This window comes from Bos indicus x Bos taurus, chromosome X, assembly GCF_003369695.1.
Source record: "Bos indicus x Bos taurus breed Angus x Brahman F1 hybrid chromosome X, Bos_hybrid_MaternalHap_v2.0, whole genome shotgun sequence".
Lineage (NCBI taxonomy): Eukaryota > Metazoa > Chordata > Mammalia > Artiodactyla > Bovidae > Bos > Bos indicus x Bos taurus.
The window spans coordinates 77194478-77221997 of NC_040105.1; the positions used below are offsets into that span (position 1 = coordinate 77194478).

At 36.8% G+C, this 27520-nt stretch overlaps 1 protein-coding gene across 1 annotated transcript; it reads right to left on the bottom strand.

Annotated features, from left to right (window-relative positions):
* Positions 1-205: 205 nt before the first annotated feature.
* Positions 206-25887, bottom strand: SATL1 (spermidine/spermine N1-acetyl transferase like 1). The gene is made up of 6 exons (XM_027535407.1): positions 25432-25887; positions 13272-13323; positions 2623-2703; positions 1867-1968; positions 1230-1270; positions 206-376 (listed from the first exon to the last, which is right to left on the bottom strand). Exons 1-6 carry the CDS (start codon positions 25885-25887, stop codon positions 206-208), a joined length of 903 nt encoding a protein of 300 aa, XP_027391208.1.
* Between the last annotated feature and the right edge of the window lie 1633 nt (positions 25888-27520).

A 27520-nucleotide genomic window follows, 5' to 3' on the forward strand; every position in this document is an offset into this window, starting at 1 on the left:
TATGTTAATTCAGATAATGGCAAGTTGTATCTACAAAATCTGTTTCAAAGATCTGCTGAAGCCAGAGTTTGTTCACTTGCTGTATTATACGACAGTCAAATTGCTGTTGGATTTAGGCGACATTCAGATGTTGAAGCCTATATTGGGACAAGTTGTTAACATTCAGATGTTGGAGCCTATATTGGGACAAGTGATAAGTCACCTTTCACTCTTCCCCTGCCATGTCCATGAGTTCTTCTCTGTTAAACCTGAACAGATGCCAGCCCTCCTCGGAAGAAAGGTCTAAAGCCCCTCGACGAGTGTAGTAGTCGATAGAAGCCTGGTTCCAAATGACGACAAGAAAGTGCATGCAGTTACACTGCCTTCTGATGGCTATCTGTTTAAAAACAAACAGACATTACTTTTATTTAAAAGTATAATCTTCATTATCACATTTATTTTATGGAAAATCTACTATATGCAAGGCACTGTGTGTGTGTGTAAAATACTTCCAAATAATAATGCAATAGTTATCTCTTGGAGTTCTCTAAATCTGTAAAAATAAAAAATGTACTGTTGAGTTTTAAAACCCTTTCTTTAGAAGTCCAAAATAAATTCAGCTTTTTTTCTTTATTCTACAGAAAAAGTTAACCTATATGTATTTCTGAAATGCAAAAGAATCTTTTTATACTGTGGCAAAGATATGGCAATCCACTCCCGTACTCTTGCCTGGAAAATCCCATGGACGGAGCAGACTGGTAAGCTGCAGTCCATGGGATCGCTAAGAGTCGGACATGACTGAGCGACTTCACTTTAATTTTTCACTATCATGCATTGGAGAAGAAAATGCAAACCCATTCCAGTGTTCTTGCCTGGAGAATCCCAGGGATGGGGGAGCCTGGGGAACTGCCGTCTATGGGGTCGCACAGAGTCAGACACGACTGAAGCGACTTAGCAGCAGCAGCATATTCATACTGTAGACACATTTTATGGGTAAATTGCCTTCTAATCTCCCTTTTGCTTGCTTCTGCTTTGTAGCAAAAGGGTATATAATGTGGTTGTGGATTATATCAGCTTTTAAACATGTCAAATAAGACCTAATTTGAAAACCTGTTTAATTGGGAAAAAATTAAGTATATTTTGAGATTATGTTTTGATGTTAAGATAAAGTATCTATGCAATGTTAAATAATAACATTTGATGAAGAAAAGGATAACATATAGAATAACAATAGTAACTGTAATGTATACCTGACTTAGCCTCTTCAGCATTTCAGCTCCAATACCTAGACCTTTTCAATAGATAATACAAAACGAAAAAAAATGTTGAAAAATTCCACTTAACAATTTGTTTGCTTTAGTTTAAAGCCTGTTATCTGGTTGTTACATATTCATAATAGCTTGTGTTGAAATTCAGCTCATGAATGCTTTCCATATCTCTTTTTCCGAAATGGAATGTGGTTCCAAAGGTAATGGAAAAGACTTTGGATTTATTTTAAAGATCAGTGAAGAGGAAATGAGTCCTTGTCACTATCATCTTATCACGGAATATATTTCTTATTCATTTTAGACAAATCAACACAAAATATAAAAGCATGTTTTAGAGATTAAAAAAATAGCTTAAAAAAAAAAGAAAACAAAAAAAAAAAGATAAAAATATAGCTATGATAACTTGGCTTATTCAAGCCTTGATGGGAACTAATAAATCTTTTCTAATCTGTGATTGAGTCTTCACCACACCATATGCTAGGATAACTAGGATAGTAATCAGTCTAATGAAATAGAAAGTATTTACATAAACTAACTTAAACAGCATATTTATACTAAAACTCCTTTAAATATACCATTTTAATTTTTAAAATATAAGTAATACTATGTGTTACCTGACCTCGGTAAGCTTGTATGACATAAAAGTCCTCTAGGTAAAGTAACTTGCCAATCCAGGGGTCGTAAGTAAAGTAGTACATGGCAAATCCAACAGTCACTTTACCTAGGAAGAGGAAAGATAGGGTATAAAGAAGTTAAATCATTGAATCTTACAATGTTCTTTCCTCCAAAATGGAATATCTTTGTGTTTATTTTTATCTATTAAAGTAATAAAAGCTTGCTGGCCAAAATTTTAAATACAGAAATATGTAATAAAGAAGGTTTAAGTCCTTATAATACAACATTTAAGAGCTAACCCATCTTTTAACAGTGTGGAGTACATTCTTCCTAATTTGTTTCTATGCATATACAAACATAAATGCATGTGTGCTGTATACTAAGTCACTTCAGTTTTGTCCGACTCTTTGTGACCCCATGGACTGTAGCCCACCAGGCTCCTCTGTCCATGAGATTCTCCAGGCAAGAATACTGGAGTAGGTTGCCATATCCTTCTCCAGGGGATCTTCCTGACCCAGGGATTGAACCTGTTTCTCATGTCTTGTGCATTGGCAGGCTGGTTCTTTACCACTAGTGCCACCTGGGAAGTCCAACATAAATACATACCACACATTTTCTCTTTCAGAAAGCAAGACTTAGTTTATGTACTTACACTCATCTCCTTGGCTTAAGAGTAACTGTATGCTATCAAACTGTACTTTGTTTTCAGGGTAGAGAAAATATACTCTTGATTAAATTGAAAAATGGAAGTTTATTTTACCTGATGGTTTTTGATGATTCTGTACTTCTGCAATCAGACAGTAGAAAAGGGGATTGTCCCCAAAGCCATCCCTGAGTAAATCTGAAATATTGATTCACATAAAATATATTAGAAAGTTTAGAGTAAAGAGAAGGAAGATAGTGGAGTTGGCAATCCCAGAATTCCTTTCTTCACGTGTACAACAATTGTACAGGCATAAACTGCCTAAAGTGAATATTTTGGAACTAGAGTTTATTTTTTTTTAAATTTTATTTTATTTTTAAACTTTACATAATTGTATTAGTTTTGCCAAATATCAAAATGAATCTACCACAGGTATACATGTGTTCCCCATCCTGAACCCTCCTCCCTCCTCCCTCCCCATACCATCCCTCTGGATCGTCCCAGTGCACTAGCCCCAAGCATCCAGTATCGTGCATCGAACCTGGACTGGCATCTCGTTTCATACATGATATTTTACATGTTTCAATGCCATTCTCCCAAATCTTCCCACCCTCTCCCTCTCCCACAGAGTCCATAAGACTGTTCTATACATCAGTGTCTCTTTTGCTGTGTACTTGCAGCTTCCAGAGGACAGCTTGACTGATAAATTGCAGTTAATTTTGGTGAAATTCAGCCATCAGCCTAGTGGTGGCTTCCAACTACCCCCACCCACTCGATCATCAACAAACACTTTTAAACAACTGTCTTAAATGTACTCAAATAGCTAAAGGGAGACATGCACAAAGGAAAAAGATGTATAAACAAAGTATAAATATCAGTAAAGAAATAGAAATTATAAAGAATAATCCCCACCAAAAAATTCTGAAGCTGAAAAGTATAATAGAAGTGCACTGCAGGGGTTCAAAATCCAAATTTCTAAGCAAGCTGAAAAAAGAATCAATGAACTTAAAGATAGGATAATTTAAATTATCAAGTCTGAGGAAACAAAAAAAAAAAAGATGAAGAAAAGTAAAAAGCCTAAGGTATCTGTGTAACACCATCAAGCACACCAACATATGTATTATGGGACTCTCAGAAGGAGAAGAGAGAAAGTAAGGAAAAAAGAATATTTGAATAATGACTGGAAACTTCCCAAATTGGATGCAATATATCATTTTACAAATCCAAGTTCAACAAACTCCAAGTAGTATAAGCCCCAAAAGATCAATACCAAAACACATAATTAAAGAGAAAATCTTGAAAGCAGCAAGACAGAAATAGCTTGTCACATACAATGGATCCTCAATAAGATTATCATCTGATTTCTCATCAGAAACCTTGGCAGCCAGTACAGAGGACAGGGGAGGAGAGGAAGAGTGCAGAAACTTAACTAAGAATTCTATATGCACCAAAAAATCCTTCAAAAATGAGGGAGAAATTAAGATATCCCCAGTTCTCCACCAAACTAAAAAAAAAAAAGAAGAAGAAGAAGAAGCTGAAGAAATCATTATCACTAGGCCTGCCCTGCACGAAATGGAGTCTTTCAGGAGTCCTTCAGGTTGAAATGGAAGGAAAATAGGTAATAACTCAAAGCCATATGAAGAAATAAAGATAATGGTGCCTAGTTAAAGGTAAACATATGAGCAATTATAAAAAATTAGTGTTACCTCAAATTTATTTATAGTTCTACTTTATATTTTCTACATGATTTAAAAGACAAGTGCATAAAATTAGTCATTAATGTTTGTTCTTGGGCACACAATGTATGAAGATGTAATCTGTGACATCAATAACTTAAAAAGGGGGAATGGAGATATATAAGGGAAGAGTTTTTGCACACTATTGACATTAAGCTAATATAAATACAAATTTTACTATTACAACTTTTAGATGTTATTGAGTTGGCCAAAAGGTCATTTGGGTTTTTCCATAAAACCTGAACAAATATTTTTAGCCAACTTAATAAATATAATCCCTGTGATAACATCAAAGAAAATATCTATAGAATATACACCTAAGGAAATGAGAAGAGAATCAAAACATTTTACTGCAAAAATAAAAAGAAGGTAGAAATGTGGAAATGAAGGACCAAAAACTATATAGAAAACAAATGGGAAAATGTCAGAAGTCCCTCCTTGTCAGTAATTACTTTAAATATAAGTGGATTAAATGTCCTAATCAAAATACAGAGATTAGCAGAATGGATTTTAAAAAAAAAGCATGACCCAACTATATGCTATCTATAAGAGACTGACTATTAAAAAGGTCAAGTCCAACTCTTTGTGACCCCATGGACTGTAGCCCACGAGGCTCCTCTGTCCATGGAATTCTCCAGACAAGAATACTGGAGTGGGTTGCCATTTCCTTCTCCAGGGGATGTTCCCAAGCCAGGGATTGAACCCAACTCTCCCACAATGCAGGCAGACTCTTTACCAACTGGGCCACTAGGGAAACCCTTATAAGAGACTCTAGATTAAAAACAAAAACAAAAACAAGAATATATAGTATTGATTGCTGTTGCTGTATGGCAGAAATCAACACAACATTGTAAAGCAATTATCCTCCAATTAAAAATAAATTTCTAGATTCTATATATATGCTTAGTATGCAACATTTGTCTTTCTGACTTACTTCACTCTGTATAATAGGTTCTATGCAGGTAACCAAAGCTGGTGCTCTGTGATAACCTGGAGGGATGGGGTGGGGAGGGAGGAGGGAGAGAGATTCAAGAGGGAGGGGTCACATATATGCCTATGGCTGATTCATGTTGATATATGGCATAAGCCATCACAATATTGTAAAGTAATTATCCACCAATTAAAATATTTTTAAAATAAAAATAATTTTAATAAACACAAGAAGGTTGATAGTGAAATGAAGGAAAAAGACATTTAATGCAAATAGTAACCAAAAAAAAAAGCTGGAATGGCTGTACTAATATAACACAAAATAGACTTTAAGTAGAAAAATGTTACAGGAGAGAAGGATATTAAATAATGATAGAAAGTTCAATTCAGCAAGAAGATATAACATTTATAAACACTTATGCACCAAACATCAGAGCTCCGAAGTATATGAAGCAAATATTGACAGAATTGAAGATAGAGACTGCTCTAAAATAATAGTAGGGAACTTCATGACATCAATTTCAATAATATACTGAACAACCAGAACAATGATAAATACATTAATATTGATAGATTATATGAACAAAGCTATAGAACAACTGGACCCCTAACAGAAGTATTACACGTGACCCAAAAACATATACACATTTTTATTGAACTTTCTCTTTTTTTTTTTTTTTTAAGGATAGACCACATGTTAGGCCAAAAATCAAGTGTTAATACATTTTGAAAGGTCAAAACCATACAGAGTATCTTTTCCAATCACAATAGATTGAAACTAGAAATCAACAGAAGGAAACTAGGAAATTCACAAATATGTGGAAATTAAACAATACACTCAAACAACTAATGGCTAAGTAGAAGTAAAAAGAAAAATCAGAAAAAAAGAAATGAATGAGAAGGAAAACACAACATATAAAACTTATGAGATTCAGTGAAAGAAGTGCTCAGAGGGGAACTTATAGTTGGAAATGCCAACATTAAAAAAAAGAAAGAAAGAAAAGAAAGGCTTCAAGCAATAACTTATTCTAACACCTTAGTAACCAGAACTAGCAGAAAGAAGACAATAAAGATTAGAAAGGAGATTAAATTAAATAGAAGATAGAAATGCAATAAGAAAGTCGATGGAACCAAAATTTGGTTATTTGAAAAAGTCAACAGATTTATAGGTAGACTGAAAAAGAGAGAGAGGGAAAAAAAAAAAAAAGATGGCAGATAATTAAAATCCACTGACCTTACAGAGATAAAAAGGATTATAAGTACTGTGAATTGTACACCAACAAATTAGATAGCCAAAAAGAAATGAACAGATTCCTTGAAACTTATGAATTCAAGAAGAAATAAAATCTAAACAGCACTATAACAAGAATTTGAATCAATAATAATAATAAAAAATCTCCCAACAAAGAAAAGTCAGGGACCACCAGATGGTTTCACTGGGGAATTCTACCAAACATTTAAAGAATTAACACCAATCTTTCTCAAACTCTTCCCCAAAAATTGAAGAGGAGGGAACTTTTTCTAACTCATTTTATGAAGTCAACATTATTCTGATACCAAATACAGAGAAAGACATCACAAGAAAATTAAAGACCAATATCCCTTATTAATACAGATGCAAAAGTACTCAACAAAATATTAATAGCAAATTGAACCCAACAGCATATTAATAGGATCATTCACTATGACCAAGTGTGATTCATCCTAGGAATGAAAGGATGGTTCAGTATAAGGAAATCAATCGTGTTAACAGAACAAAGGGGGAAAAAGAGCATAGGACCATCTCAATTGTTACAGAAAAGGCAACTGACAGGATGCCCAGTCTCAACATTGCTATTCAACATTGCACTGGAAGTTATAGCTAGAGATATTATACAAGAAAAAGAAATAAAAGCCATCCCAATAAGAAAGGAAGAGGTAAAACGATCTCTATCCAGGCAAGAATACTAGAGTGGTTTGCCACGCCTTTTTCCAAGGGATCATCTCACGTTTCCTGCATTGGCAAGTTCTTTATCACTAACACCACCTGGGAAGCCCTTATCTTCTGATGACATAAGCCTACTTATAGACCATCCCAAAGAATCCAAAGGAAAGCTACTAACACAAATTCAGCAAAGTTGCTGGCTACAAGATCAACAAACAAAAATCATTTGTATTGCTATACACCAGCAAAGAACAAACCAAAAAGTCAATTTAAAAAGCAATTCCATTTACAACCACCCCTAAAAAATAACTAAATACCTAGAAATAAATCTACCCAAGGAGGTGAAATACATACAAAAAACTATAAAACATTGCTGAAAGAAATTAAAGACCTAAAAAAGTTAAAAGTTATCCTGTGTTCATAGACAAGATTTAAATTAACATTGTTAAGATGTCAATATTATCCAAAGTGATCTGAAGATTCACTGTCATCTCAATAAATATTCTAACATCCTCTTTCACAGGAGTGATGAAGCTGATGCTCAAATTCATTTGGAATTCCAAGTGTGTAATTTTATCTAGGTCAAGACTTCACTTGACCTAAGATAGGGTTATATCCTGATAAACCAATCATAAGTGGAAAATGTCAAAAAATCAAAAATGCATTTAATATATTCAAACTATTGAGCATCATAGTTTAGCCTAAACCTAAACCTACCTTAAACCTGGGGCTTCCCTGGTATCTCAGCTGGTAAAGAGTCTGCCTGCAATGAAGTAGACCCCGCTTCGATTCCTGGGTCGGGAAGATCCACTGGAAAAGGGATAGGTTACCCACTCCAGTATTCTTGGGTTTCCCTTGTGGCTCAGCTGATAAAGAATCTGCCTGCAATGTTGGAGACCTGGGTTTGATCCCTGGGTTAGGCAGATCACTTGGAGAAGGGAACAGCTACCCACTCCAGTATTCTGGCCTGGAGAATACCATGGATTTTATAGTCCATGGGGTCGCAAAGAGTCAGACACGATTGAATGACTTTCACTTCACTACCTTAAACCTGCTGAGAGCACTTAGATTAGCCTGCATGCTAAGTCGTTTCAGTTGGGTCCGACTCTTTGTGACCCTATGGACTGCAGCCCGCTAGGCTCCTCTGTCCATGGGATTCTCCAGGCAATAATACTGGAGTGGGTTGCCATATCCTTCTCCAGGGGATCTTCCTGACCCAGGGATTGAACACACATCTTATTATTTCCTGCATTGCCAGGCAGGTTCTTTACCACTAATGCCACAGAAGAAGCCCTTACACTAACCTAGAGTGGGGCAAAATTATCTAACACAAAGCCTATTTTAGAATACTTTAGTATTGAGTATCTCGTGTAATTTATTGAATACTGAGTGAAAACAGAATGGCTGTACGGGTACAGAATGGTTGTAAATGTATCAGTTATTTACCCTCATGATCACAACACTGACAAGGAGCTGCAGCTCACTGCTTCGGCCTAGCATCATAAGAAAGCATTTTATCCATATAGCTAGCCCAGGTAAAGGAGAAACTTCCAAATATGAGGTACAGTTTCTATTGAATGTGTACTTCTTTTCAACCATTATAAAGTCCAAAAATCCTAAAGTCATACTATATGTAAGTCAGGGACTGTACACTTTAATCATTTCATTTCTTCTCTCATTCCCTGCATAAAATGTTCTAATTCATCCTCTTGTAGATTTTATGAAGACCTACAAGACATTCTAGAACTAACACCCAAAAAAGATGTCATTTTTATCATAGGGGAGAGGAATGCAAAAGTAGGGTGTCAAGAGATACCTGGAGTAACAGGCAAATTTAGCCTTGGAGTACGAAATGATGTGGAGCAAAGGCTAATAGAGTTTTGCCAAGAGAACACACTAGTCATAGCAAACATCATCTTCCAACAACATGGGAGACAATGCAACACATGGACATCACCAGATGGTCAACACTGAAATCAGACTGATTATGTTCTTTGCAGCCAAAAATGGAGAAGCTCTATACAGTCAGCAAAAACAAGACCAGGAGCTGACTGTGGCTCAGATCATGAACTCTTTATTGCAAATTCACACTTAAATTGAAGAAAGTAGGTAAAACCACTAGACCAGTCAGGTATGACCTAAATCAAATCCCTTACGATTATGCACTGAAAGTGACAAATAGATTAAAGGGATTAGATCTGATAGATAGAGTCTGAAGAACTATGGACGGAGGTTTGTGACATTGTACAGGAGGCAGGGATCAAGACCATCCCCAAGAAAAAGAAATGCAAAAAAAGCAAAATGGTTGTCTGAGAAAGCCTTACAAATAGCTGTGAAAAGAAGAGAAGCTAAAGGCAAAGGAGAAAAAGAAAGATGCAGAATTCCAAAGAATAGCAAGGACAGATAAGAAAGTCTTCCTCAGTGATCAATGCAAAGAAATAGAGGAAAACAATAGAATGGAAAGACTAGAGATCTCTTCAAGAAAATTAGAGATACCAAGGGAACATTTCATGCAAAGATGGGCACAATAAATGACATAAATGGTATGGACCTAACAGAAACAGAAGATATTAAGAAGAGGTGGCAAGAATACACAGAAGAACTATACAAAAAAAGATCTCCATGACCCAGATAATCATGATGCTGTGATTACTCAACTAGAGCCAGATATCCTGGAATGTGAAGTCAAGTGGGCCTTAGGAAGCATCACTACAAACAAAGCTAGTGGAGGTGATGGAATTCCAGTTGAGCTATTCAAATGCTAAAAGATGATGCTGTGAAAGTGCTTCACTCAATATGCTAGCAAATTTGGAAAACTCAGCAGTGGCCACAGGACTGGAAAAGGTCAGTTTTCATTCCAATCCCAAAGAAAGGCAATGCCAAAGAATGCTCAAACTACTGCACAATTGCACTCATCTCACACGCTAGTTAAGTAATGCTCAAAATTCTCCAAGCCAGGCTTTAACAGTATGTAAACTGTGAAATTTCAGATGTTCAAGCTGGATTTAGAAAAGGCAGAGGAACCAGAGATCAAATCACCAACATCCACTGAATCATAGAAGAAGCAAGAGAATTCCAGAAAAACATCTACTTCTTTATTGACTACAATAAAGCATTTGACTGTGTGGATCACAACAAACTGTGAGAAAATCTCCAAGGGACTGGAATACCAGATCACCTTTCCTGCCTTCTGAGAAATCTGTATGCAGGTCAAGAAGCAACTGTTAGAACTGGACATGGAACATCAGACCGGTTTTAAAAGGGGAAAGGAGGACTTTAAGGCTATATATTGTCACCCTGCTTATTTAACTAATAAGCAAAGTACACCATGCAAAATACCAAGCTGGATGAAGCACAAACTGGAATCAAGATTGCCTGGAAAAATATCAATAACTTCAGATATGCAGATGACACCACCCTAATGGCAGAAATCAAAGAGGAACTAAAGTGTGTCTTGATAAAAGTGAAAGAGGAGAGTGAAAATGTTGACTTTAAAACTCAACATTCAAAAAATGAAGATCATGGCATCTGGCCCCACCATTTCATGGCAAATAGATGGGGAAACAATGGAAACAGTTATAGGCTTTAATTTCTTGGGTTCCCAAAAATCACTGCAGATGGTGATTGCAGCCATGAAATTAAAAGAAGCTTGCTCCTTCGAAGAAAAGCTATGACCAACCTAGACAGCATATTAAAAAGCAGAGACATTAATTTGCCAACAAAGGTCCATCTTGTCAAAACTATGGTTTTTCCAGTTGTCATGCATGGATGTGAGAGTTGGAATATAAAGAAAGCTGAGCACAGAAGAATTGCTGCTTCTGAAATGTGGTGTTGGAAAAGACTCTTGAGAGTCCCTTGGACTGCAAGGAGATTCAACCAGGCCATCCTAAAGGAAATCAGTCCTGAATATTCTTTGAGAGGACTGATGCTGAAGCTGTAACTCCAAAACTTTGGCCACCTGATCTGAGGAACCTGATGCTGGGAAAGACTGAAGGCAGGAGGGGAAGGGGATGACAGAGGTTAAGATGTTTGAATGGGACCACTGTCTCAATGGATGTGAGTTTGAGCAAGTTCCAGGAGTTGGTGATGGATAGGCAAACCTGACTTGCTGCTGTCCATGGGGTCACAAAGAGTCAAACACAACTGAGCAATTGAACTAAACTAGCCAACGAAAAAGACATTCATGACCAAGATAATCATGATGGTGTGATCACTGACCTAGAGCCAGACATCCTGGAATGTGAAGTCAATTGGGCCTTAGAAAGTATCACTACAAACAAAGCTAGTGGAGGTGATGGAATTCCAGTTGAGCTATTTCAAACCCTGAAAGATGATGCTGTGAAAGTGCTGCACTCAATATGCCAGCAAATTTGGAAAACTCAGCAGTGGCCACAGGACTGGAAAAGGTCAGCTTTCATTCCAATCCCAAAGAAAGGCAATGCCAAAGAATGCTCAAACTACCACACAATTGCACTCATCTCACATGCTATTAAAGTAATGCTCAAAATTCTCCAAGCCAGGCTTCAGCAATATGTGAACCATGAACTTCCAGATGTTCAAGCTGGTTTTAGACAAGGCAGAGGAACCAGAGATCAAATTGCCAACATCCTCTGGATCATTGAAAAAGCAAGAGAGTTCCAGAAAAACATCTATTTCTGCTTTATTGACTATGCCAAAGCCTTTGACTGAGTGGATCTCAATAAACTGTGGGAAATTCTGAAAGAGATGGGAATACCAGACCACCTGACCTGCCTCTTGAGAAACCTATATGCAGGTCAGGAAGCAACAGTCAGAACTGGACATGGAACAACAGACTGGTTGCAAATAGGAAAAGGAATATGTCAAGGCTGTATATTGTCACCCTGCTTATTTAACTTCTATGCAGAGTACATCATGAGAAACGCTGGGCTGGAAGAAGCACAAGCTGGAATCAAGATTGTCAGGAGAATATCAATAACCTCAGATATGCAGATGACACCACCCTTATCGCAGAAAGTGAAGAGGAACTAAAAAGCCTCTTGATGAAGGTGAAAGAGGAGAGTGAAAAAGTTGACTTAAAGGTCAACATTCAGAAAACGAAGATCATGCCATCTGGTACCATCATTTCATGGCAAATAGATGAGTAAACAGTGGAAACAGTGTCAGACTTTATTTTTTGGGCTCCAAAATTACTACACATGGTGACTGCAGCCATGAAATTAAAAGATGCTTACTCCTTGGAAGAAAAGTTATGAGCAACCTAGATAGCATATTGAAAAGCAGAGATGTTACTTTTCCGACAATGGTCCGTCTAGTCAAGGTTATGGTTTTCCCTGTGGTCATGTATGGATGTGAAAGTTGGACTGTCAAGAAAGCTGAGCGCCAAAGAATAGATGCTTTTGAACTGCGGTATTGGAGAAGACTCTTGAGAGTCCCTTGAACTGCAAAGAGATCCAACCAGTGCATGCTAAAGGTGATCAGTTCTGGGTGTTCATTGGAAGGACTGATGCTGAGGTTAAATCTCCAATACTTTGGCCACCTCATGCAAAGAGTTGACTCATTGGAATAGACTCTAATGCTGGGAGGGATTGAGGTCAGGAGGAGAAGGGGACAACAGAGGATGAGATGACTGGATGGCTTCATTGACTCGATGGACATGAGTCTGAGTGAACTCTGGGAGATGGTGATGGACAGGGAGGCCTGGTGTGCTGCGATTCATGAGGTCTCAAAGAGTCGGACACGACTCAGCGACTGAACTGAATTGAATTGAGCCTATTAATATTGCTGGCTATCAAATGTAGCAAATTCCTTGAAAATAGTTTTAAGTCATTTTGTTTTTATCCATTTCATCCTGTCATGTTGCTTTTAACATATTGGGCATTAAATTATTCTGTCTTTGATCAACTACACTTCTCATTTTATATATTGAAAGTTGAAGTCCATTGCTGCTGTAAAGATGACTTAACTATAAATTTCATAATTTAAAAATGGGGAAAATATAATATTCTGCTGCACTGGCAAAACTATTAATATTATTTCATATGAGTTTTTGCCCCGTACATCTAGATACTATTAATGACAGTTTCTTTGTGCACCAAGGACAGCAGCATCCACATATCTAGGTACAAGTAATGCTTTGTGCATACATTATGCCATGTTTCTTTTTCTAGCTCTGAAAATACCATGAAACATCTTACCCTTTGATGTCAACTTCACTGCATCTAGCATGTTTTCACAGGCAGCCAATTCCTGTCAAAATAGAGAAAACTTTCAGTTTATGGTTTAGTAACAAATTATTTAATTACGAAAAAAAAAAAAAAGGGGCATTCTGCACACCTGCAGGATCTTTAAGTTCCCCAAACAGGGATTCAATCCATGTCATGGCAGTAAAAGCACCAAGTCCTAACCTGCAGACTACCAGGGGATTCCTAGTAACAAATTATTAAGATGATAATCATGAAGTTTTTATTGAGCATTTATTAACTTATGATGTTGTGGGTAGTATTAAAAGTGAGTCAGATTTAACTCCAGTCATCTAGAAACTTAAAATTCAAAATAACATATGCAACAAGATAATAAATATACAGAGAGATTAACTATGTCAATACATCACTCCTATGAAGGTCTATCTATGTAACTAGGTAACTATCTAGGTAACTAGCTTTGAATACAATGAAATCAGGAAGTAAAGCCCAAAGGTTCTCTGAGCATTCGAGGTAGATATAACAAAGTCTATGTATTATAAATTTCATAGACTTTACAGAGAAGTCTGTTGTATTTGCTTATTAGGTGTTCTTTCCAATTTAACACTAGAATTTATTTGGCTTTTTAATATCATTTTTTCTACACCTTCAAATTAATTTTTCACAGTTTTGATCTCATATTTGGAAAGGCAATCACCATTTTGGAATTATAAAAATAGTGACTTTTGTTTCTTTCTTAATTTTTTTTCCAGTTTTCTTTTTTGAGATATAATTAACATATAACATTGTATTAGTCCAAGGTGCACAACATAATGATTTGATGTATGTATACACTGTGAAATGATTGCCACAATAAGTTTAGTTAACATTAGTGACATCATATAGTTACAATTTATCTCTTGTGATGAGAACTTTTAAGATCAACTCTCTTAATAACTTTCAAATATGCACTACAGTTTTGTCAACTATGGGCTTCTCTGATAACTATAGCCACTGTACATGACATTCCCAGAGCTTATTTATCCTATACTTGGAAGTCTTTACCCTTTAACTACCTTCAGCCATCTCCCCAACCCCCACCTCCCACCTCTAGGAACCACCAAACTGTTTTAAGTTCTATATATTAATAATTGATTAATTTGCTTTCATCTGTGTGTAAGAAGGTGGAATTTCACATTTGTTTTTTTCCCCAATTATCACAAAACTGTTTAAACTTTTTAAACATAAATTTATTTATTTTAATTAGAGGCTAATTACATTAAAATATTGTATTGGTTTTGCCATACATTGACATGAATTCACCACGGGTGTACATGTTTTCCGCATCCTGAACCCCCTTCCCACCTCCCTCCCCATACTATCCCTCTGGGTCATCCCAGTGCACCAGCACCGAGCATCCTATATCATACATTGAACCTGGACTGACGATTCGCTTCACATATGATAATATACATGTTTCAATGCCATTCTCCAAATCATCCCACCCTTGCCCTCTCCCACAGAGTCCAAAAGACTGTTCTATACATCTGTGTCTCCTTTGCTATCTTGCATACAGAGTTATCATTACCATCTTTCTAAATTCCATATTTATGCATTAGTATACTGTATTGGTGTTTTTCTTTCTGGCATACTTCACTCTGTATAATAGGCTCCAGTTTCATCCACCTCATTAGAACTGATTCAATGCATTCTTTTTAATGGCTGAGTAATACTCTATTGTGTATATGTACCACTGCTTTCTTATCCATTCCTCTGCTGATGGACATCTAGGTTGCTTCCATGTCCTGGCTACTATAAACAGTGTTGCAATGAACATTGGGGTACACCTGTCTCTTTCAATTCTGGATTCCTCGGTGTGTATGTCCGGCAGTGGGATTGCTGGGTCATATGGCAGTTCTATTTCCAGTTTTTTAAGGAATCTCCATACTGTTCTCCATAGTGTCTGTACTAGTTTGCATTCCCACCAATAGGGTAAGAGGGTTCCCTTTTCTCCACACCCTCTCCAGCATTTATTGCTTGTCGACTTTTGGATAGCAGCCATTCTGACTGGCGTGAAATGGTACCTCATTGTGGTTTTGATTTGCATTTCTCTGATAATGAGTGATGTTGAGCATCTTTTCATGTGTTTCTTAGCCATCTGTATGTCTTCCTTGGAGAAATGTCTGTTTAGTTCTTTGGCCCATTTTTGATTGGGTTGTTTATTTTTCTGGAATTGAGCAGCAGGAGTTGTTTTTATATATTTGAGATTAATTCTTTGTCAGTTGCTTCATTTGCTATTATTTTCTCCCATTCTTAAGGCTGTCTTTTCACCTTGCTTATAATTTCCTTTGTTGTGCAGAAGCTTTTAATTTTAATTAGGTGCAATTTGTTTATTTTTACTTTTCTTTTCAGTATTCTGTGAGGTGGGTCATAGAGGATCCTGTTGTGATTTATGTCAGAGAATGTTTTGCCAATGTTTTCCTCTAGGAGTTTTATAGTTGCTGGTCTTAGGTTAAGATCTTTAATCCATAATGAGTTTATTGTTGTGTATGGTGTTAGAAAATGTTCTAGTTTCATTCTTTTACAAGTGGTTGACCAGTTTTCCCAGCACCACTTGTTAAAGAGATTGTCTTTTCTCCATTGTATATTCTTGCCTTCTTTGTCAAAGATAAGGTGTCCATATGTGCGTGGATTTATCTCTGGGCTTTCTATTTTGTTCCATTGATCTATATTTCTGTCTTTGTGCCAGTACCATACTGTCTTGATGACTGTGGCTTTGTAGTAGAGCCTGAAGTCAGGCAGGATTATTCCTCCAGTTCCATTCTTCTTTCTCAAGATTGCTTTGGTTATTTGAGGTTTTTGTATTTCCATACAAATTGTGAAATTATTTGTTCTAGCTCTGTGAAAAATACCGTTGGTAGCTTGATAGGGATTGCATTGAATCTATAGATTGCTTTGGGTACTATACTCATTTTCACTATATTGATTCTTCTGATCCATGGACATGGTATATTTTTCCATCTATTAGTGTCCTCTTTGATTTCTTTCACCAGTGTTTTATAGTTTTCTATATATAGATCTTTTGTTTATTTAAGTAGATATATTCCTAGGTATTTTTTTTGTTGTTGTTGTTGTTGCAATGGTGAATGGAAATATTTCCTTAATTTCTCTATTTTCTTATTATTAGAGATTTCTGTGTGTTGATTTTATACCCTGCAACTTTACTATATTCACTGATTAGCTCTAGTAATTTTTTGGTGGAGTCTTTAGGGTTTTCTATGTAGAGGATCATGTCATCTGCAAACAGTGAGAGTTTTACCTCTTCTTTTCCAATTTGGATTCCTCTTATTTATTTTTTTGCTCTGATTCCTGTGGCCAAAACTTCCAAAATTATGTTGAATAGTAGTGGTGAGATTGGGCACCCTTGTCTTGTTCCTGACTTTAGAGGAAATGCTTTCAAGTTTTCACTATTGAGGATAATGTTTGCTGTGGGTTTGTCATATATACCTTCTATTATGTTGAGGTATGTTCCTTCTATTCCTGCTTTCTGGAGAGTTTTTATCATAAATGGATGTTGAATTTTGTCAAAGGCTTTCTCTGCATATATTGAGATGATCATGTGGTTTTTATTTTTCAATTTGTTAATATGGTGCATTACATTGAATGATTTATGGATATTGAAGAATCCTTGCATCCCTGGAATAAAGCCCACTTGGTCATGATGTACAATCTTTTTAATGAGTTGTTGGATTCTGATTGCTAGAATTTTGTTAAGGATTTTTGCATCTATGTTCATCAGTGATATTGGCCTGTAGTTTTCTTTTTTTGTGGCATCTTTGTCAGGTTTTGGTATTAGGGTGATGATGGCCTCATAGAATGAGTTTGGAAGTTTACCTTCCTCTGCAATCTTCTGGAAGAGTTTGAGCAGGATAGGTGTTAGCTCTTCTCTAAATTTTTGGTAGAATTCAGCTGTGAAACTGTCTGGTCCTGGGCTTTTCTTTGCTGGAAGATTTCTCATTACAGTTTCAATTTTTTGCTTATGATGAATCTGTTAAGATTTTATATTTCTTCCTGGTTCAGTTTTGGAAAGTTGTATTTTTAAGAATTTGTTCATTTCTTCCACTTTGTCCATTTTATTGGCATATAGTTGCTGATAGTAGTCTCTTATAATCCTTTGTATTTCTGTGTTCTCTGTTGTGGTCTCTCCATTTTCATTTCTAATTTTATTGATTTAATTTTTCTCCCTTTGTTTCTTGATGAGTCTGGCTAATAATTTGTCAACTTTATTTATTGATTTAATTTTGCTCCCTTTGTTTCTTGATGAGTCTGGCTAATAGTTTGTCAACTTTATTTATCTTCTCAAAGAACCAGCTTTTGGCTTTGTTGATTCTTGCTATGGTCTCTTTTGTTTCTTTTGCATTTATTTCTGCCCTAATGTTTAAGATTTCTTTCCTTCTACTAACCCTGGGGTTCTTCATTTCTTCCTTTTCTAGTTGCTTTAGGTGTAGAGTTAGGTTATTTATTTAACTTTTTACTTGTTTCTTTTTTTTTAATTATAAATTTTTTTTATTTTTAAACTTTACAAAATTGTATTAGTTTTGCCAAATATAAAAATGAATCCGCCACAGGTATACATGTGTTCCCCATCCTGAACCCTCCTCCCTCCTCCCTCCCCACACCATCCCTCTGGGTCGTACCAGTGCACTAGCCCCAAGCATCCAGTATCGTGCATTGAACCTGGACTGGCAACTCGTTTCATACATGATATTTTACATGTTTCAATGCCATTCTCCCAAATCTTCCCACCCTCTCCCTCTCCCACAGAGTCCATAAGACTGTTCTGTACATCAGTGTCTCTTTTGCTGTCTCGTACACAGGGTTATTGTTACCATCTTTCTAAATTCCATATTTATGTGTTAGTATACTGTATTGGTGTTTTTCTTTCTGGCTTACTTCACTCTGTATAGTGGGCTCCAGTTCATCCACCTCATTAGAACTGATTCAAATGTATTCTTTTTAATGTCTGAGTAATACTCCATTGTGTATATGTATCACAGCTTTCTTATCCATTCATCTGCTGATGGACATCTAGGTTGCTTCCATGTCCTGGCTATTATAAACAGTGCTGCGATGAATATCGGGGTACAGATATCTCTTTCCCTTCTGGTTTCCTCAGTGTGTATGCCCAGCAATGGGATTGCTGGATCATAAGGCAGTTCTATTTCCAGGTTTTAAGGAGTCTCCACACTGTTCTCCATAGTGGCTGTACTAGTTTGCATTCCCACCAACAGTGTAAGAGGGTTCCCTTTTCTCCACACTCTCTCCAGCATTTATTGCTTGTAGACTTTTGGATTGCAGCCATTCTGACTGGTGTGAAATGATACCTCATAGTGGTTTTGATTTGCATTTCTCTGATAATGAGTGATGTTGAGCATCTTTTCATGTGTTTCTTAGCCATCTGTATGTCTTCTTTGGAGAAATGTCTATTTAGTTCTTTGGCCCATTTTTTGATTGGGTCATTTATTTTTCTGGAGTTGAGCTGCTTGTATATTTTTGAGATTAGTTGTTTGTCAGTTGCTTCATTTGCTATTGTTTTCTCCCATTCGGGAGGCTGTATTTTCACCTTGCTAATAGTTTCCTTTGAGGTGCAGAAGCTTTTAAGGTTAATTAGGTCCCATTTGTTTATTTTTGTTTTTATTTCCAATATTCTGGGAGGTGGGTCATAGAGGATCCTGCTGTGATGTATGTCAGAGAGTATTTTGCCTATGTTCTCCTCTAGGAGTTTTATAGTTTCTGGTCTTACATTTAGATCTTTAATCCATTTTGAGTTTATTTTTGTGTATGGTGTTAGAAAGTGTTCTAGTTTCATTCTTTTACAAGTGGTTGACCAGATTTCCCAGCACCACTTGTTAAAGAGATGGTCTTTAATCCATTGTATATTCTTGCCTCCTTTGTCAAAGATAAGGTGTCCATATGTGCGTGGATTTATCTCTGGGCTTTCTATTTTGTTCCATTGATCTATATTTCTGTCTTTGTGCCAGTACCATACTGTCTTGATAACTGTGGCTTTGTAGTAGAGCCTGAAGTCAGGTAGGTTGATTCCTCCAGTTCCATTCTTCTTTCTCAAGATTGCTTTGGCTATTCGAGGTTTTTTGTATTTCCATACAAATTGTGAAATCATTTGTTCTAGCTCTGTGAAGAATACTGTTGGTAGCTTGATAGGGATTGCATTGAATCTATAAATTGCTTTGGTAGTATACTCATTTTCACTATGTTGATTCTTCGAATCCATGAACATGGTATATTTCTCCATCTATTAGTGTTCTCTTTGATTTCTTTCACCAGTGTTTTATAGTTTTCTATATATAGGTCTTTAGTTTCTTTAGGGAGATATATTCCTAAGTATTTTATTCTTTCCATTGCAATGGTGAATGGAATTGTTTCCTTAATTTCTCTTTCTGTTTTCTCATTATTAGTGTATAGGAATGCAAGGGATTTCTGTGTGTTGATTTTATATCCTGCAACTTTACTATAGTCATTGATTAGTTCTAGTAATTTTCTGGTGGAGTCTTTAGGGTTTTCTATGCAGAGGATCATGTCATCTGCAAATAGTGAGAGTTTTACTTCTTCTTTTCCAATTTGGATTCCTTTTCTTTCTTTTTCTGCTCTGATTGCTGTGGCCAAAACTTCCAAAACTATGTTGAAGAGTAATGGTGAAAGTGGGCACCCTTGTTTTGTTCCTGACTTTAGAGGAAATGCTTTTAATTTTTCACCATTGAGGATAATGTTTTCTGTGGGTTTGTCATATATACCTTCTATTATGTTGAGGTATGTTCCTTCTATTCCTGCTTTCTGGAGAGTTTTTATCATAAATGGATGTTGAATTTTGTCAAAGGCTTTCTCTGCATCTATTGAGATAATCATATGGTTTTTATTTTTCCATTCGTTAATGTGATGTATTACATTGATTTATTTGTGGATATTGAAGAATCCTTGCATCCCTGGGATAAAGCCCACTTGGTCATGGTGTATGATCTTTTTAATGTGTTGTTGGATTCTGATTGCTAGAATTTTGTTAAGGATTTTTGCATCTATGTTCATCAGTGATATTGGCCTGTAGTTTTCTTTTTTTGTGGGATCTTTGTCAGGTTTTGGTATTAGGGTGATGGTGGCCTCATAGAATGAGTTTGGAAGTTTACCATCCTCTGCAATCTTCTGGAAGAGTTTGAGCAGGATAGGTGTTAGCTCTTCTCTAAATTTTTGGTAGAATTCAGCTGTGAAGCCATCTGGACCTGGGCTTTTGTTTGCTGGAAGATTTTTGATTAGTTTCAATTTCCGTGCTTGTGTTGGGTCTGTTAAGTTTTTCTGTTTCTTCCTGGTCCAGTTTTGGAAAGTTGTACTTTTCTAAGAATTTGTCCAGTTCTTCCACGTTGTCCATTTTATTGGCATATAATTGTTGATAGTAGTCTCTTATGATCCTTTGTATTTCTGTGTTGTCTGTTGTGATCTCTCCATTTTCATTTCTAATTTTATTGATTTGATTTTTCTCCCTTTGTTTCTTGATGAGTCTGGCTAATGGTTTTTCAATTTTATTTATCATTTCAAAAAACCAGCTTTTGGCTTTGTTGATTTTTGCTATGGTCTCTTTTGTTTCTTTTGCATTTATTTCTGCCCTAATTTTTAAGATTTCTTTCCTTCTGCTAACCCTGGGGTTCTTCATTTCTTCCTTTTCTAGTTGCTTTAGGTGTAGAGTAAGGTTATTTATTTAACTTTTTTCTTGTTTCTTGAGATATGTCTGTACTGCTATGAACCTTCCCCTTAGCACTGCTTTTACAGTTTCCCACGCGTTTTTGGGTGGTTGTGTTTTCATTTTCCTTCATTTCTATGCATATTTTGATTTTTTAAAAATTTCTTCTATGATTATTTGGTTATTCAGCAGCGTGTTGTTCAGCCTCCATATGTTGGAATTTTTAATAGTTTTTTGTCTTGTCATTGAGATCTAATCTTACTGCATTGTGGTCAGAAAGGATGCTTGGATTGATTTCAAATTTTTTGAATTTACCAAGGCTAGATTTATGGCCCAGGATGTGATCTATCCTGGAGAAGGTTCCATGTGCACTTGAGAAAAAGGTGAAATTCATTGTTTTGGGGTGAAAGGTCCTATAGATATTAATTAGTTCTAATGGTCTATTGTATCATTTTAAGTTTGTGTTTCCTTGTTAACTTTCTGTTTAGTTGATCTATCCATAGGTGTGACTGGGGTACTGAAGTCTCACACTATTATTGTGTTATTGTTCATTTCCCCTTTCATACTTGTTAGCATTTGTCTTACATATTGTGGTGCTCCTATGTTGGGTGCATATATATTTAAAATTGTTATATCTTCTTCATGGATTGATCCTTTTATCGTTATGTACTATCCTTCTTTGTCTCTTTGCATAGCCTTTGTTTTAAAGTCTATTTTATCTGATATGAGTATTGCTACTCCTGCTTTCTTTTGGTCTTCATTTGTGTGAAACATCTTTTTCCACCTCTTCACTTTCAGTCTGTATGTGTCCCTTGTTTCGAGGTGGCTCTCTTGTAGACAAGATATATAGGGGTCTTGCTTTCATATCCATTCAACCAGTCTTTGTCTTTTGGTTGCGGCATTCAACCCATCTACACTTAAGGTAATTATTGATAAGTATGATCCCGTTGCCATTTATTTTGTTGTTTTGGGTTCAAGTTTATACACTCTTTCTGTGTTTCCTGTCTAGAGAAGATCCTTTAGCATTTGTTGGAGAGCTGGTTTGGTGGTGCTGAATTCTCTCAGCTTTTGCTTGTCTGTAAAGCATTTGGTTTATCCTTCATATTTTAATGAGATCCTTGCTGGTTACAGCAATCTGGGCTGTAGGTTATATTCTTTCATCACATTAAGTATGTCCTGCCATTGCCTCCTCGCCTGAAGAGTTTCTATTGAAAGATCAGCTGTTATCCTTATGGGAATCCCCTTGTGTGTGTGTGTGTGTGTGTGTGTGTTTCCCTTGTTGCTTTTAATATTTGTTCTTTGTTGTTGATCTTTGTTAATTTGATTAATATGTACCTTGGGGTGTTTTGCCTTGGGTTTTTCCTGTTTGGGACTCTCTGGGTTTCTTGGACTTGGGTGATTATGTCCTTCCCCATTTTAGGGATGTTTTCAATTATTATCTCCTCAAATATTTTCTCATGGTCTTTCTTTTTGTCTTCTTCTTCTGGGACTCCTATGATTCGAAGGTTTGGGCATTTAACATTATCCCAGAGATCCCAGGCAAGAATACTGAAGTGGGTTGTTACTTCCTTCTCCAGGGAATCTTCCCAACACAGGCATCAAGCCCACATCTCCTGCATTGGCAGGCAAATTTTTTACTGCTAAGGCACCAGGGAGACCCTATTATGTACTATATTCACATATATATCTAAGAGAACTTCTAGACTCTCCATTCTGTTCCAGTGATCTATCTCTGCATCTATACTTATAGATTACTATAATATTTTAATTACTGACAGCTTTAGAGTTTCTGGTAGGAATCACCTCCACTCATCACTGTTCTTTTTGGAATTTTTCTAGAAATGGTCACACATTTATTCTTCTTGGAGATTTTGACTGGAATCACATTAAATTTATAATTGAAAAAGCCTTTAAAATACATAAGGAAGACAGCAAGGGCCAGATTATATAAAGCATTGCTAAGAAATTTGGATTTTATTCTCAGTGCAACCAGAACCCAATGAAGTTTGAGCATTTTGGCTGCTGTTTTGAGCACCTTCCCTAAGATACTGTAAGTTCTTTGAGGGCAACAACTATATTTTAATAACCTGATATCCTTTATAGTGGAGCTTCCCAGGTGGCTCAGTGGTAAAGAATGTTCGTGCCAGTGCAGGAGACACAGGATTGATACCTACGTTAGTAAGATAACTTGGAGAAGGAAACTGCAACCCACTCCAGTATTCTTGCCTAGAGAATCCCATGGACAGAGGAGCCTACAGTCCATGGGATCACAAAAGAGATGAACATGACAGTGATTAAAAAGCAGCAACATCCTTTATAGTACTTAGCACATGGCCTTCCCCTAGTACATACTCAATGTTCACATAATGAACAAAAAATCAGTATTAGCAGTACACAGTCCTTCTTATGGATCACCAATTATCCAAAAACCACATTTTGAGAACCACCATTAAAAAAGGCTTTAAATGGAAAGTCTGATAAGCAGGAAGTTATGGCTGCCTAGCCATAAAGTGGCTAGATCGCCAAAAAATGCTGTGGTGTGGTGATTAATAGGATAAAACAGATGCATACAAAAGATGCTTGGAAGAGTTTTAAGACTCTTGGCAGAACAGTAAGTAAAACCTGAAAAACTTTCAGTTAAGGAATGAGTTATTATGATGGCAAACTCTCATGAATTCATTTACAAAGAGAATGTCTTGCAAACTTAGCAATGAATACGAGTTAGGATGAATAGATACATATGTATTAGAGAAGATCATGTAAAAGCAAATGAATCATATTCATGTCTGTGATGCAGAATAATTTATCTTTTCTATTATTTTCTACAGTGAATATTATTTAAATTATTTCCAAGAAACATATAGTGTTTATTTAGGCACAAGAGGCAAATTCAAAAGTAAATGTGGTTAGAAACTTGAGAGATACAGATTCACTAAAGTCAGAGAATCTAGTGGTATGTTTTTCCCTTGGTGATAACAATGGGCCCTTTTTGTAAAGATAAGGAAGGTAAGTTTTCTGGATAGAGAGATTCATTGTTGTTCAATAATAATTTTATTAACTGCCAACTGAATGTCAGATACTAAGCTAAAAACGCTCTTTAAAATTATTTTCTACCTGGAAAAATATGGTTCGAGAATAATTACCATGTTGGGCATAGTATTTTGATTGATGACCTACTCATGTGGATTAATGCCAATTAGGGAAATTATGTGGGAACTCTGGGGGGATAGAATAGAATGGAAGGCATGGAAGGATAGATAACCCACTTCTTACAGATCTGTAACCAGGCCTAGCATCATTTTGACAGACAGATTTCACTCGAAAACTTCCGGTATTTTATTTTGCCCATGAAAACACATTCTATGATCCAAGGGAACAGGAACTTGGCCTAATTTAAATTATATATTAGATGGAAACAGTTCCATTACAAAAATATTTTATGAGTGCCTTGTTCCAGCCACATATTTATTCCTTTAAAAACATCTAACCAACTGCTTTTATATGGAATTGTTTAGGTTGTGTGTCACATAAATGATTGCCTTGAGTGCCACAGAGCTCCAGCACAGTAGCTATGGCTAATTGTTTGTCCCTTTTACTGCACTGGGATGAATTCCAGGAAAACAATTAAAATGAATTTTTAAATCAGAAATTTTAACCCCGATCCTTGGACTCTTAGGAGGATATCTGTGGATGGGCTTCAGTAGTCAAACAACAGTCTGAAATTATACATAAAAAAATTGTTGTGGACAAATATTGTTTCTGGACAGTTAATCATGAGATTCCACAAGTAGGTGTGGTCTTCAAACAAAGATACCCTATCCTAAAATCTTAGCTATTATTAGCTTGAAATTCTATCACTGACAGGTCATTCATGTGAGTTAAGCATTCCTTTTATTGAAGATCCTTTTTTAAAGTTAAATTTTCCCAGGAGGGATAACACATTAGGTCCCTGAAATATCTATGAATTGGTTCCCCCTTGATTTTTTAAGCCCCCTACTATAAGTCAAGCAATTAATATGTAATCATTTTATACTCTAAATCATTACAACAATCTTGTGAATAGATAGTATTATGATCTTGATTTTAGATGTGAAAACAGAAGCTTATAGAACTTAAGTAACTTCCATTAATTTATATATATGAGTCATAATTAACAGAGCTGGGAGTCGGACACGACTGAGCAACTTCACTTTGACTTTTCACTTTCGTGCATTGGAGGAGGAAATGGCAACCCACTCCAGTGTTCTTGCCTGGATAATCCGATGGACGAAGGAGCCTGGTGGGCTGCCGTCTATGGGGTCGCACAGAGTCGGACACGACTAAAGTGACTTAGCAGCAGTAGCAGGATTCAGAAAGAATATGCCTTCCGTACCCTCAGCCTTAAACTAATGCCATGAAGCTCTATGGAATGAAGAGAAAGCAGCTTACTTTAATTAGATGCAGGATTTCTGGGCAGTCTTGAGCCTCCGCAGGTCTTACTCTAAAAGAAGTCACACTTGGTTGCCTCATGCTTGATTGGCTCCTTTCTGGTTGCCTCAAGCTTGGCTGCTTCATTCCTAGTTGGCTCATGCATGTTTGGCTTGTGCCTGATTGGCTCGGGCCTAGTTGACTCATGATTGATTGGCTCAGGCCTAGTTGCAGTTGACTCAGGCCTGGCTGACTTGTACTTGATTGGCTTGTATTTGATTGGCTCATGCCTGTTTGCTTCATGCCTGATTGGCTCAGGACTTCTTGCCATGTGCCAGATTGCCTCATGCTTATTTGGCACAGACCTGCTTGCCTCATGCCTAGTTGACCAAGTTGGTTAGTGTCAGCTAAGCTTGTGCTTCGTTGGTTCACGTCCAGTTGCTTCATACCAAGTAACCTCGTGCCTGGCTGGTTCATGTCTGGTAGGCTTGATTGATTCATACCCAGTTGACTCATGTCTGGTTGGCTGAGGGCTAGTTGGCTTATGACTAGTTGATGGATCGTGGGTTGGCAGAGGACCGGTTGGCCAATGACTGAGTGCCTTGATGTAATAGGAGCCCTTAACTACAGTTCTGTGGTGGGAGGCTGTAGGATGTTTCTGTTTTTCCTCAACTTGATTCGTTCTTCGAGATACCCCTCTATCAAGACTAGAATAGGAAAATAAAGGAGTGCTATCTAAAGATTATTAATGCCTCTGATTTGCTGGAGCTGACACCACCAGCTGTCACAGCTGTATGCTTCTCTGGGTTTCAGGTTGTCATCTGGCCTTTCCCTGCCAATGGGCCGGAAGTGAGGGGCAGAAGAAAATGACCCTGGGAGACTATTACTGCCGCACCACCTTGCACTGCCTCACAGCAATGAAGTCACAATACCCTTATTTACATGTGTACGTGCTCCCCCAAGTGGTGAGGGAGGGGGTGAGGCAGGGCCTGCTTGACCACTTTATTTCCTCCTCCCAAGAGCGACAGGGCTGAAACAAAAAGCTAGAAGGAAATCTCAGAGCATATGCTTGACATTCATCCTCAGTGCCCACTGTTTTAACCAACCAATTTAAAGATATTTGCCCTAAACCTTTTTGTTTTCCCCATTCTCCAGCCCTGAAATAATTCACTTCCTATTTTTGTTCTAACTTTTACTTATTATCTTTTCCCCACACCATAGAGGTAGAATATTTAAAAGAGTTCTCCTAGAGAGGTGTTCAAGTCCCTAATGAAGAAGATATTTCTTTACAAATAATTAAGAATATCTGTGGCTACTACTTTTTGAATTATTTTCTGACCTTGGTTCAGTGGGAACATTTTTTTTTTACATTTTGACATTCAATCCCACAGCAACCCTATTATACCCAATTCTAAGGAAATTTATTCAAAAGATTTGGTAACCTAACCAAGATCTGAACAGTTGGCAAAGAGCCTGAATTCAGACCCTGGTCTATCTGATTCCAATTACAGGATTTTTACCATAATATTATCCTGTCCGTTATACACACTATACTTATCTCCACCCCCCATATCTGTGAGATCAGGTATGTTGTCCTTTCACCCCATCTCCCCTCATAGAATTCCTTTTCCTATCTTTTTATCTGTTGGATCACTTCCTTAATAACATAGATTATGTGCTGGTGCTAATATTGTTGTAGATGGAGTGTCTTGTATTTTTTTAAAACATACCAGAAAATGTTGGTTGAAGCTGTGAAGTCTCACAGTTTGCTAATAGGTCTCTATGTATGCATTACTTCATTTAATCATCAAAGCAGGGGGGTTGTCCTAAGATGGCAGAGGAATAGGATGGGGAGATCACCTTCTCCCCCACAAATTCATCAAAAGATCATTTGAATCCTGAGGACATTCCACAAAACAATTTCTCAACACTGGTGGAGGACACCAGGCACCCAGAAAGGCAGCCCATTCTCTTCAAAATGAGGTAGGACAAAATGTAAAAGATACAGAGAGAAACAAAAGAGTTAGGGACAGAGACTTGTCCCAAGGAGGGAGTCATGAAAGAGGAGAAGTTTCCACACACCAGAAAACCCTCTCAATGGTGGATCTGT